Raw genomic sequence first — 14,518 nt, 5'->3', positions numbered from 1 at the left:
CTGCTGGGCTTCCCCACCTTCTGATTCTTTCCCTCTCCTGCAATCAACACCTTGCTTCTGGATTAACACCAGTCCAAGCACACAGCTTCTGTTGTCTCCTCATTACTGGAAAACAAAGCCTCAACACTTCCTAAGAACAACCGTGTCTTCTGGCCGCGGACACAGCTCCCCCACCTCCAGCTGCCCTTCCCGTCCTGGGCTGTGTTCACCCATCTACTGAAGCTCAGCATGCCCTCCGAGGCTCACTTACATGCTCTCTCTTCCCTCAAGTGTTTTCTCACCATGTTATACCTGTTTACCTTCTATCAACATCCATGATGCCCACTGCCTCCTACATGTGGATGGTCTTCCATATATACATATTCGACTACTCTCAGAAAAGATGCTGCTGAACACGGGAGCTCCTGGTCACAGGACTAAGGGCACAGTCATCAGTTTCTGCCTTCCTTGACCTCTTGCCTCAAGCATTTCCTCATTTTCAACTTACTGTTTTCATTTGGTTTATGTGATACTAAGTTGGGATTTTCTCCAAAGAATCCTCTTTTTTCTTTTTGCCAGATGCTATGGTTTGCACGTCTGTGTCTCCTCTGAAATCCCTAGGTTGAAAGCCTAAGCCCTAGGAGCTGGTTCACAAAGTGAGGCTCTGGGAGATGATGGTCACGTGGACGCAGCCCTCCCAAGCAGCTCCGAGTCCTTCCCAAGGGGCCCCTTCCATCACTTAAGGACAGAGAGAGAAGGTGCAAGCCCACACCGGACACCAAGCCTGGTGGCGCCTGGATCTGGACTCGTGAGCCTCCCGAAGTGTGAGAAATCCAGGCCTGCTTTAGGAGCTGCCCCGTTCACGGGAGCTCTGCTGTAATAGCCGGGAGGGATGAAGATCCCGACTTTTCCTCTCACCACCGTTCTGCACCCTGGCTGACACTGAACTGCTCCTCCCCGAGGCCCGGCTCACGGCACGGCCTCTCAGGGCGTCTATGCAGTCTCAGCCCGCTCCAGTCTGTCTCAGGATGAAGTCAGCGGTGTCCCCCACAACCATACAGGGTCACTCAACCTGCTGAAAACACCTCAGCGTGGCTTCCCAAGTATCCAACAGCCTCTCTCAGAATGCGGTCTAAGAACTGACCCTTTCCAAACTCTTCAGGCGATGCCAATGTGCACCCAAGTTTGGAAACCACTCCTCTAGCTGTATTCGCCTCCGTTCCTCTGTGGGATGTTTTGTTTTTATCTAGAACATTCTCCTACCCCTTTCTAAACCCACCTAATCCTCAGTGACCGCTATCCAACCTTCACATTTTCATTCATATGTCTTCTCTGATGCTTGGATCAGATCAGATTCCTCTGAAATAGGCTCCACGGGACCTGTTATTACACATTAACTGTCTTCTCTTTTTGAACTGCAAACCTCAGTCTTACTTTGTAGCCTAAGCACTCAACACAGTACCAGGTGCAAGGTGGGTGCCAGACGTCCCTGCTAAATGGACATTATAATGTATTACAAGAAAAGGGTTATGGAACCTCAGAGGGTAAAAGATCATTTCATCATCGAACCACAGAAATCATACTTCTCTTTAAAAACTCACAAAACTATCTGAAGATATGGATAACAGCCCTAGTTTGACAGCAAGCCCAAAATAGAAAAATACTGTAATTGGCCAATTTTGAATTTCATTTCACTGTGGAATAAAACATCTGATGGATGACATAACAGCTCATCATATGCCTTAAGTATGTGAACTAATTATAGGCTTGTTATGAAGACCAAGAGGCATTCACACACCACTGGGTGCAGACATACGCATTTCCAGAGCTAGCAGTCTTTTTTTAAGTAGAATCTCTCTGCCAGTAAAGCCCCAGATGACAACTCTGTAAGGACATATGGATATGGCCAAAAGTCACATACTTAATTCTGCAGAGTCTGTTCTCTAGTGTAAGGAGACAAAGTAAAGATAGTCTTAATTCTGATTAAAGAGGTATAACCAGAGAGCTCAAATAGTCAATTATTACACTGTCAATTATGATTAAAAATACATTCTTTGGTAAAAAGGAAACCTCAAAGTCAGTTTTCTGTAGACATCTTATTGCTAACCAAGCAGAAATCATTTCCACTGCTTTTTACTATTGTAATATTCCTGAGAATAAAGTCCATTCTCAGGGGTTCTTGTTTCCATAACTTGCAAGGCTGAGCTATAAAGCAGTACAGCACAGCTTTAGTTCATCCGTCCATCACTCACTGTAAAAATCAATGGTCTAGGAAATTAAATAAATTTGACCAAAGGAGCAGCATAATCTTTTACTCTTAAAAAATGAAATTAACACCCATTTTCAGGACACAAATAAACCAAACTAAGTATATTCTAACTTGCCAGATCACACGATTTCACGGAGCTTGTAAGGTATCAATTTAACTGATCAAATACATGCTCGGTGCCGCAATCGTTAGGCGCTGGAATGAGGGGTGAGTGGCCTCAGACAGTAAACAGGCAAGACAGCCCAGCATCGAGGGGTAAGAAAAGGCAGGCCAACACGAGCTCTACCAAGAGGCAAAAATGCGTCACTGTCAAACTGAGGTTCAGGTGATGCCACAGGGACCCGAAGGAATCCGTTCAAATGAGGGAAACGCCAGGAAGACCTCATTCATGCGGTGTCAGCATGGAGGGATCACAGAGCTTTCTCCAGGGCATCTTCTGCATGAGGAAGGAGCATGAACAAGACACAGAGGCAGGCGCGTGGCCGAGGGTTCTCTGAAGGTGGAGCTGGGGCAGAGGGAACAGATAGGCACCCAGGAAAGAATAGGTGGGGTTGAAGAGAAATGTTGCATTCACGACGAGATAGGGCCTGAACATGATCTGTTCCCATGCAATGGAACACGATCATGGCTGCAAACTGATCTTAACTGTGTCCCAGGAAAACCTGCAGAGGCAAATGGGTGGCAGATGACCTACAGGGTGTTCCTGTAATATTCCAAGAGAAATAATGTTTTGCAGAAAAGAGAGAACTCACAGGGCTCCTGGTGGAAAGAGAAGAACACTGAAAATTATAGGATTGAGAAATCAGAACAAAAGAATCAAAATGAGACCAAAATTTTTAATAACAGTATATAGAGAGGATGGCTCCCCTGGTAGCTCAGATGTTAAAAAATCTGCCTGCAATGCAGGAGACCCGGGTTAGATCACGGGCTCAGGAAGATCCCCTGGAGAAGGAAATGGCAACCCACTCCAGTATTCCTGCCTGCAGAATTTCATGAACAGAGGAGCCTGGTGGGCTACAGTCCATGGGGTTGCACAGAGTCGGACACGACTGAGTGATGAACGCTTTCACATAGACAGGGCAGAGAATTAAAATCTAGTTCCATTGATGTAACTGCCAAAACAGTGACAGAGGGTAACAGCTAGACTCCCGCAGAATGTTCCAAGACTCGTAACAGAGTCAGACTGCCAGGCCAGCTGCACACTGATGGACTCAAACTTTTGCTGCGAAACTGAACTGAGAATGTGGCAATTATGTCAATCATTCTGCTTTACTACACGAGGAAGAAAATCTTACACACACCCTGAAACCTCTGTTCTTTCCAACTGGAACAGCCTGCTAAAAAGCTAGATCCAGCTCTCTTTTCAAGACAGAATTAGGCAATAAAATTCTCAAGTCAACAAAAATACAAAAAGCAAGACACTTAAGATCTTCTGCTGTGAAGGAATCAATGACAACTCCCACGAGCCTCTCAGGCCAGTGAAGAAAATCAGTATTTATCTTCTGTGTGTCAGGGAGCTTGGGGCTAAGCATTCCTCATTAAACCTCATCACTGCCCATCGCTGCCCTCTGCCTCCTCATTTCACAGAGGAGGAAAGTGAGTCTCACAGGAGGTAAGTGACTTTCCCAAAGAAACGAAGCCAGTGTCAGCAGAGCTGAGACTCGATCCAGATTCCTCTAACTTCAAAATCCACACTCTTACCAATAAGCTTTCCACCTCCAGAATCTGTCCTCAGCAACCTTTCCCACCCTCATCAATAATACCTCGTCTCTCTGTTGGTTCTTTTTTCATTCATTTTTATATGTTCACTCTTAAATTAATCATCAAGTACCTACTGAGCACTAGCCTTGTATGATGACCACTCGTTAAGTGTTTCAAGCCTTTTATATGAAGCTTGGTGCTCCTAGGCATTGCCATTTTTCTTATCCAAACATGTTAGAATGAGTATAAAAAATCACATCACTTTCTCTTACTTCCACATCATAAATCCATGATACTTAAGTCATTAGAACTCAATGTCTCCTACCTCCCAGTAAATACTGAAGATTTGAGCTAGTTGGGGGAAAAAAAATTACTTCAGAACTATGCAAAAGTTAATATCCTAATTAAGTAATTTTAGTAGCTGAGAATTCTTGCTAAAGTTGTCAACAGCATTAAAAGCAGAACTCATGAAAGAAGAACATGCTGCTAGTTTATAGGGTAATTTTGAATAAAACATTATGAAATGTGTGCATATATATTAAGAATCCTATTAATTTTTATTTATAAGCATGCAATAGTAAGCACCTCTGCATCAACTGGTACAGAGTTTCTCAGAAATACACCACAGATTGCTGATAAAATTCCACCTCTAAATATAAGTATAAGGAAGGAATGATCCTTGATTCTTTCCAAAGAGGTATCTTAACCCACCATGGACTGTGGAGTATTACTGCTAATTCAAGGACCCTGAACAATATAGCAAATACAGCAAAAAGCCAATAATAAGCATTTTAAAAGCCTATCACATAGACTGTTCAATAAGCCATATACTAAACTGAGCAAATAATACTGAACCAAGAGCAGAAATACAAGTATTTCCTAATTTTTAAAATGATATGCCTGTGGGATACTGCCAGAAGAAACATCAACACCCTCAAAGACACAGATGACACCACCTTATGGCAGAAAGTAAAGACCTAAAGCGTCTCTTGACGAAAGTGAGCATGGAGAGTGAAAAACTTGGCTTAAAACTCAACATTCAGAAAACGACAATCATGGCATCCAGTCCCATCACTTCATGGAAAATAGATGGGGAAACAACACAAAGAGTGAGATACTTTATTTTCTTGGGCTCCAAAATCGCTGCAGACAGTGACTGCAGCCAAGAAATTAAAAGACACTTGCTCCTTGGAAAAAAAACCTATGACCAACCTAGACAGCATATTAAAAAGCAGAGACATTACTTTGCCAATAGAGGTCCGTCTAGTCAAAGCTATGGTTTTTCCAGTAGTCATGTATGGATGTGAGAGTTGGACCATAAGGAAAGCTGAGTGCAGAAGAACTGATGCTTTTGAACTGTGGTGTTGGAGAAGACTCTTGAGAGTCCCTTGGACTGCAAGGAGATCCAACCAGTCCATCCTAAAGGAGATCAGTCCTGGGTGTTCATTGGAAGGACTGATGCTGAAGCTGAAACTCCAATACTTTGGCCAGCTGATGGGAAGAACTGACTCATCTGAAAAGACCCTGATGCTGGGAAAGATTGAGGGCAGGAGGAGAAGGGGATGACAGAGTATGAGATGGTTGGATGGCATCACCGACTCGATGGACGTGAGTTTGAGCAAGCTCCAGGAGTTGGTGATGGACAGGAAAGCCTGGCGTGCTGCAGTCCATGGGGTCGCAGAGTCGGACACAACTAAGCGACTGAACTGAACTGCTTTTAGCGTCTAAAAGAGGCTATCTACTACAACTCCCTATCTTTAACGAATAAAGAAAAGAAGCTTGGAAAAATGCCATTTCATTTAATAGTGGCTCACAATTCATAGAAAAGGGCTTGTGATTCCCCACCAAGGGCCCAGGTGCAACCTGAGTCAGGCCACCAGCACATCCAGACATGTGCACAGGCAACAAGAGCCCTTCCCCCAGCTGCTCACACACCACCCAGCATCCCCGCCACCAGGGCCAGCCATGCTCCCAAATCTCACACTTAGAGTAGATTACTGTGGACTGACTCTACCACCAGGCGCGTCCCCCCGAGGGTTAATACCAGTGCGCTCCACTCTTCCTAGACAATAACTGCAGCCTTCTACAGAGGACACTCCAGGAAAGCAAGGTGATTCAAACTATGTGGGCTTAACCCTGAAAACTGCAAACAAGGGCATTTGGGTTGAACATAGAAAATAAAAGTTGGCCTTAAAGCAGTGTTTCTCAGTCCTGGCCCTGCTTCAGAATAACAGAGGGACAGACAAAGAATACGGATACCTCAGTTCACATTGTTCATCTGGGGTGCAACCCAGGCCTCAGAATTTGTCACAGCTCCCAAGGGATTCGAATGCAGGTGCGGGATTTAAGCCATTTCAAAAGAAAAATGCATGTTAAAATCGTGTGCTGCGCATCTGATTGAAGGTACGTCCCTTTCTTCGCACAGACCTGTGCGTACAAAGGCCCAGTGCAGACAGCACTGGCTGTGATCACGGGGCACACCTGTGCATGACCAAGCGCATCTTTGCAGAGAAGCTCCAGAGGGCCTGGGAAAGGACAGCTTGCTGAGCCCCCGAGCCCCTGGGCGGGCTCCGCTGGCTCCTCGCCCCGCCAGACTTCATTCAGAGAGCCGTGCGGCCACACGGAACAGCCACCAGCGTGGACTTGGCCTGCTTCGGACCAGCTCCTGCTTGGAAATTACAGGTAAGACGAGAGGCTTTGTGGTTCACAGAGGAAAACCTCATCAGACAAGGATAAAGACTTCATAAAATACCCAGGCAGAAGTAACTGCAGAGCTATTACAGGCACAACTATTAACAAAATTAGATATTAAATAAGCAAAATGCCATTGAATCTATATGACCTGGATTGAAGAATAAGGCCATTCTACTACAAACTATTACTTCAGAGAAACAACAGACAAATCATGCTAACTTCCAGGTGAAAAAGTATCTGTTATTTGAATAGCAAGGGAGGGCAGAAGATGCTTAAATTCTGCATATTCTGTTTCATTGAAAATTCTAAAAACTGCAAATACAATGAAAGGTATACAGAAGGATCAGAAGCATTACTTAAATTTCTGCCAGTTACTCTTCCACCAAGTGGTTACCTTTCAACTTGCTATAGAACATTAACATTTTGTCTGTACTACATTTTACACACGAAACTTCAAAATTATTTCTGCTACAAAATTTTACAAGCCTAATTAGAGACAATAACCTAAGCATCAAGCCAAGAAACCGCTTTGAACATCGACTGTGTGTAAGATTGCACTGCATCAAACACTGAGGGAGGGCACAAAAGCAACCGAGGCTTTGTTCTCCGCGTGCCTTATTAATTAAAAGAGGCACGAGGAGTGTTTAGACCTGCGCTTTGAAGCCATCAGAACCAGCCTGCTCTGGAAGCATGCTTTATCTTGTTTATGTCAAAACACAAAACTTGGCAGACGTGGTCTGAATGAATTAAAAACACACAGGCAGTATTTCTCTCTGACTCTGACAGCAATGGGAGAGACCAAAGAGAAGAAAAATTATCACATTTACCATGAAGTAACTGACGACGTGAAAGGTTGGATCCGTGGACGCCGAGAGCAGCTCCCTGCCCCAGAAGCCCATCCACAGCACACACCCCAGTGAGCACGCTAATCCATTAAACACAGATTCGGTCTTCACAATAACTTTAAGAAGCGTTCATGAGCAATTTAATTTTTTAAATTCCAGAAATGAGGTCTCTAAAACAGGAGGTTCAACTGAAAATGCAATGATTTACATGCAGCAAAAGAAATATAATAATATCCCTCCTCCTGAACGAGGGCCGTGTCTTCATTCTTCATTTAGAAATTCATACAGCTTCACTTGTTATTCGGGGTAGTTTGCCTCTGAGAACCACTCAGAATACGATGCACGCACCTGTGTTTATGGGGAACATGTGCGACAGACTTCATGCTTCAATGTCTCCTGTCTTGTTGCCTGCAACGTGCTAGCATTCATCAGCAACAATCTATTTCTTCTTAGCTATGTCACACTCTATACTTTTTGAAGGATTGGTATAACATAATCAGAACTTAAGGGTTTCTACTGGTTTCTAGAATACAGTCTATTGCTTCTCCTATGCAATATTTCCCCTATAATTTATCTCCAAAATGACTTGAAATAGCTGTAAGAAATATTTTCCCCTGCAAAAATGGGGGGTGTGTGTGCCCTGGACAACTGTACATCTTATGTACAGAGAATACGGCACACATACAGGATGGCACAGAGGATGCTAACGAGGAAGAGGGGGCAGGATGCAGTGAAGAGGAGAAGGGATAAAGGGGAAGAGAGAAGTTCCAGAAGGAAGATCTACAATACCCATTCCTTGGATTCCTGTCATGTCTGCAGACATACTTCACTGAACGGTAGGGAACAGTATCAAACCTGGCTGCTAGAGTCAAGTCACTGCTAATGCTGCTATTCTATCTTTGGTTCGTTCTCTCCACATTCTACCACCTGCCTCAGCTCAGTCAGGCTCTAAAGGAACACTTCCTCGGCTCTCTGGTGACTGAGAGCCAAATACCATCAGTTGGTATTGAGGACTCTTTCAGAGTCTTGCCCACAACTTCCTTGATGTGTGACATTCAGATGGCTTGACCCCTTTTCTGGAGCGATCTGATTATGCTCTCTGAACACACATTTCATGTTTCTGTGTTCAATTCACTGGTTTCAGTAGTTCTCAAACTTCAGTTTTCCTTGGAATCACAGGGTAGGGGGCCACAATATTAAGCCACAATATTCCATTAACGTCCCCACTCCAAACCACAGTCCACATCTCTCCACCCGGATTCTCTTCACTGCACACTGAAGTTATCTTAAAAAAGTTAATTTTAGGATGTTTATTATCCAAGTATTAAATCCAGAATCCTTGAGGTAACATCATCTTTCTAACAGAATCTTGAAATTTGAAAACCAGAAGCAGGGTAATCAAAAAAAACACAAAAACCTGTTTAAAAAAAAGAACACTAAATATAATCCTAAATGGAAAGACAAGATTAACATCTGCTACAGGTTAAACTATTATTCCAAACGCATAACCGAGGAATGCACACGTACTTTGGGCATTTTTAGCTTCTGTTCCACAGAGGGGCTGTCGACAAACAATGGAAACAGTGACAGAGTTTATTTTCTTGGGCTCCAAAATCACTGCAGATGGTGACTGCAGCCATGAAATTAAAAGACACTTGCTCCTTGGAAGAAAAGCTATGACCAACCTAGACAGCATATTAAAAAGCAGAGACAATACTTTGCCAATAGAGGTCCATCTAGTCAAAGCTATGGTTTTTCCAGTAGTCATGTATGGATATGAGAGGTGAACTATAAAGAAAGCTGAGTGCAGAAGAATTGATGCTTTTGAACTGTGGTGTTGGCGAAGACTCTTGAGAGTCCCTTGGGCTGCAAGGAGATCCAACCAGTCCACCCTAAAGGAGATCAGTCCTGAATATTCACTGGAAGGACTGATGCTGAAGCTGAAACTGCAATACTTTGGCCATCTGATGTAAAGAACTGACTCATTTGAAAAGACCCTGATGCTGGGAAAGATTGAAGGTGGGAGGAGAAGGGGATGACAGAGGATGAGATGGTTGGATGGCATCACCGACTCAGTGGACATGAGTTTGAGTAAACTCCGGGAGTTGGTGATGGACAGGGAGGCCTGGTGTGCTGCAGTCCATGGGGTCGCAAAGAGTTGGACACGACTGAGTGACTGAACTGAACTGACTGATCCCCGTTCCCTCCCTATGTCCCTACCCTTGTTTCCTTCCTTCCATCCTTCTGTTCTTCCTAACTTCCTTTAAGAACCTGTAGAAAAATAAATCAGAATAATGAAATAGACAAGCTCTTTAAATGCTGCATAAACCGTATCATGCTTCCTCGTTTGTTTACTGTGTCATTTCAGCTCTGCCTTATTAAATTCTGGTTTGCTCAGCTGCTTCAGTGGGTAGCTGATGCTGTAAATTAAGTTCCCCAGTCTCTTGGTCAGGAAGCATGCCATTCACCATTTATTGAGGGTCTGTGGTCCCTGAACACTGGCGAACAGCTGCATGTGTAAAGAAGCCCTAAAAACTCCAGACAGAAATATATAATAACATCAATCACCTATATAATAGTTTGATTTTCAGGGATGGTATTTTCTTAGAGCAAGGTATGTCAGTCCTTTCAATCATACATCTTTAAACACATACTATGTTCCTCCTCTATTTTCCTATCAATCTAATAACCCCCCTTGTAGTTTTTTCCTTTTCCCCTTTAATAGTAACTATTTATCTGAATCTATCCATTTATTCCTCACTTTTCAAGTTTAAGCTAACAGATGGAGAGACAGATTATACTCCCAAACATCTGCACTGAACCGCTTTACCTGCAACTCCTTTTTTTTTTTCCATGTATTTATATTAGTTGGAGCCTGCAACTCCTAATGTGAGCAAAAGAGATTTTTTTTTTTAGATTTTAACTACATGATATTTGAAAACTTCTCTCGCAGGCACTGTAAGGGAAAGAGTCCAGACTAAAAACAAGTTATCACTGAGGTCCACTCACGTCCCAAACAAATCACACACACACACACCACTGTCTTGGTGTTGTAAACAGACCCTCGATGGTAAACAACAGCTGGGTACTGTGGATGTTATGATATTCACAGTTTGGTATTAGTGGGAACTGCTACATATGTGCCATTATACCAATCACATGACTGTACAAAAAAGGTAAGATATATTGATTGTCTGCTATTCAAATATATCCTCAAAGAGAGCACTGCATAGAAACCAGAGGGACTAAAATGTGGCTGTAAATCTTGTAACAGTATTTTTGCTCAGGTAATAATGAGACTTTAGTTACATACAGATATTTAATTCAGTTCAGTTCAGTTCAGTTCAGTTGCTCAGTCCTGTCCTACTCTTTTCGACCCCATGAACTGCAGCACGCCAGGCCTCCCTGTCCGTCACCAGCTCCCAGAGTCCACCCAAACCCATGTCCATTGAGTCAGTGAGGCCATCCAACCATCTCATCCTCTGTTGTCCCTTTCTCCTCCTGCCCTCAATCTTTCCCAGCATCAGTGCCTTTTCCAATGAGTCAGTTCTTCCCATCAGCTGGTCAAAGTATTGGAGTTTCAGCTTCAGCATCAGTCCTTCCAATGAACACCCAGGACTGATCTCCTTTAGGATGGCCTGGTTGGATCTCCTTGCAGTCCAAGGGACTCTCAAGAGTCTTCTCCAACACCACAGTTCAAAACCATCAATTCTTCGGGTATCAGTTGAGAGTTTTCCTGAAGTCAGCTGGTACCCTGATACCCACAGCAGGCACAGGTTCACTACATCTGCGTATCCTAGCATGGCACCCACACTCTTCCCACGGCTCCTTTCCTCTGTCCACCCTGAAATGTTGGAACCTGCAGCCTCCCCATCAAAGGTCCAGCCACCCTATAGCCTCATCCACAGTGACAAGGCCACTGTCACTTAGATACCAATGGATCCCTGCAATCAGTCTGTATTTCCAGGCTGCTTATCCCCTGTAAGTTTTAGGACCCTACTTCTTTCCTTCTAGGTATATCTGCCTGGACTCAACCTTTTATCATATGCCCAGATTTCTGTGTTCACTGTCTGGATTTGAAGCAGTGCGATCACCTTAATGAATTAGAGACCTCAACTGCTCTCCACACCTCCAGCTGCCCTGACCCCCTTTGAAATCATTCACTGAAGTCTCCAGTGCTTATTCTGGAGTCCTTCATTTTAGTTCCAACAATCACAGATCTAGCCCGACTCCTCACTCTTCATGTGGCCTTCAGTAACCCTTTCAAAACCTGCCTCCTTGTGAGCTAGGAGGCCTACTTGGCCTCCATCACGGCCAGCACCAAAGCGTCCTCTACGCTCCATTGCATTTGATGAACATGGATGAAGCACCTGCTGTGAGTCAAGCTTTGGGGGTGGGTATTGAGTAGAGGGTGCTGAGCAAATCAGAGATCCCTCTACTCAGCAAAGCTGGACTCAAGTCAAGGAGATAAGGCACTGACCACCTGAGCAAATAAGCATATAACCAACAAGGGGATGTTTGGGTTAAAAAATAACTGTTGGGGGATGCAAGTAGAGTGGTCACTGAGCAGGTATGGCTTAAAAAAAAGACCTCGACAAAGGGGAGAGGCAATCATATGTCAAACACCTGATCACAGCAACGATCCGCTGTAAGAACAGCCCACAGTGGTCAGCGGGAAGCCCAAGGTGCCCAGAGCGCATGTGCTATGAGGAGGCCATGCACCTGCAGGGAAGCAGAGGTGACGTCAGGGCGACATCACCAGCCACGCCACCCGCGGGAACCTGGTGCAAGGCACAACGGGGAGTCAGGCAAAGGTTTCTGGCAAAGAAGTAAGATCTGATTTACGTTTTCAGCAAATCACCAAAATTAAATTTTACTATCATGATATGAGGGTCAACCCTCTGAGTCAAGAAGGTGAAGGGATCCTGAGGAAGGAGGTGCCCACGTGCTCTGGTCTGTCCCAGGGGGTCCCCGTTTTCCCTGCTGCTGTCAGCTCACTCTTATAGCCCCCCTTTCACTCTCTCATAGGGGTCTTAAGGGAACCACCTTGGCCAACTCATTTCTCAGGTTGACACCCAGAGTCTTTCTGAACCTGCTTCTGACTCGCCTCTCTTCCTCTCCCCATCAGATCTCCACCTCACAGTGTCCTGGCCTCTGGAACACAAAACGGGCCTGCTGGATTCTCCCTGCTGCCCTGGCTCTTGTTCCGACCTCCGACCACAGGTTCTGATCACCTCACTATCAGACAGAACCTTGAGGGCACAGACCCAAGGAGCCTCTCCAGGAACCAGAAAAATGAATGGCTTCCTTCTCTGCACTTTCTCTATGGTAACATTCATCACAACGAGGTTCCTTATCTTAGGTCTGCTTCCTCTGCTGGAATGGTCAGTACTACATGGTAAAGACAGCACCTTTCCTAGGCATTTCTGGGTCCTCACCACACACTGCACACGTGGGCCAGAGCTGGGACTTGATACAGGACTGTTGGACGAATTATGCAATGTAAAAGCAACATGTAATACAGAGTAAGATATAAGGATGAACAAAATTTTAAAATTAATTTCTCCAGGAGGCTTAAAGCAGTACTGTCTTCATCTCTAGACAATTTTCAGTGTCCAACTACAGCCTCATCCATTAGAAAGTGACAACAAGCTATTTTTTTTTTTTTTACTTTTCATAAATGACTAGAAGCAAAAATTCTTCATAGTGCAAGAAGAAGTCTAATTTTAGGAAACCGAACAACTTGAGTGTTTTGGTAATGAGTTTCTAAGTAACTGTGAAGCTGACAAAGAACAGATTGACACATCCCCAAGTCACATCCACTCACCACTCTTAGACGATCCTGAAAAAATCCTGCTCAGGAGAAGCTTCTGACGTAACTGTAGAACTTCAGCTTCCAAGGCTTCGACTTTTGATCTCCACCTTGATTCCTGCCCGGACACCATCCTCGCAAGATGCTCCGCGTATTCTCTGCTGCTTTTGTCTGCTGGTTTGGAGCGGATAATTGCCAAGGCCAGGGCCAGCTTTGAAGTTCTCAGATACCATGCTTGCTTATCCATCTTGTTTTTTGTCCCTGTCATGTAATTTAAAAAAAAAAATTACAGAAATTCCTTTGAACTTTTACAGTACATTTCATTTGCTCAAAATTGATTGCACGGAATAACACTGATTAGTAAGTTTACATTGGAAGCCATCTTGCAGAAAAATTTCTCAAGAAGTGAAGGCAGTGTGAAAAAAAATATACAAAAGAAAAATGCAAACACATGAACATTAAGTGTATTAAGATTCAAAGCAGTAGATTTAGATAATCTGACAAATTCTTGGACTGTAGAAAAACACAGATTAATTCATTTTGTGGTTTCTAACCAGACACACATAGGAATCTCTGAGGGAGCTTTATACACACACACACACACACACACACACACACATAAATGCCTGGTCTCATCCCTCCAAAATTCTGATTCAGCAAATCTTGGATAGGACTGAGGCTTTTATGTATTATAAAGAGTTCGCTGAGTAATCAGAACCACGAACTTAAATCATTCATTTAAATTTAAACCCTTCTCCCCTCTAATCCATCTTAAGTCCTGAAGTCCAGGTTTCCCAAGCCTGCATTCCTTTACCTCCTGTTTGTGTCTCTAACCAGGTCCCTCCAATCCATATTAAGAACAGTCTTGCTAATATCTGCAGCATTTAAAAAGCTGCGACTCTGCCTTGAATCCACACCTCCAAAGATTTCCAACTGCCACCGTGAGCAAACTTTTTCAAACCAGCAGTGGACTGCAGTCTGGCCGTCAAGAGGACAACACGACACTGCGTTCAGTGGCTCGATACCATCACCCCTTCTGAAGTATAGACCCCTGTGGACCTCCACCATGATTTACTGAGTTTCAGGGTTTTGCACATAAAATGTGCGACATTAACATTTTTAATCAATGGTTGAAAAGGGCAATGGTCCAGAAAATTCAGGAATTTAACTGCCACATCTACCTACTAACACAATGCGGAATTCCACATTTCAAACTTT

The 14,518-nt window shown here is 44.0% G+C and overlaps 1 protein-coding gene across 1 annotated transcript in view; it reads right to left on the bottom strand.

Annotated features, from left to right (window-relative positions):
* MEI4 (meiotic double-stranded break formation protein 4) overlaps positions 1–13,547 on the bottom strand; it is a 188,434-nt gene extending 174,887 nt beyond the window's left edge. Inside the window, exon 1 of the mRNA XM_061131603.1 lies at positions 13,316–13,547. Coding sequence (XP_060987586.1) covers positions 13,316–13,547 — 232 coding nt within the window. The remainder of the gene's footprint in view (positions 1–13,315) is intronic.
* Positions 13,548–14,518: the final 971 nt, after the last annotated feature.

The sequence above is a fragment of the Dama dama genome, chromosome 28 (assembly GCF_033118175.1).
Source record: "Dama dama isolate Ldn47 chromosome 28, ASM3311817v1, whole genome shotgun sequence".
NCBI lineage: Eukaryota > Metazoa > Chordata > Mammalia > Artiodactyla > Cervidae > Dama > Dama dama.
Note: the sequence above shows the minus strand (reverse complement) of the source record. Positions and strands in the feature narration are given on the sequence as shown.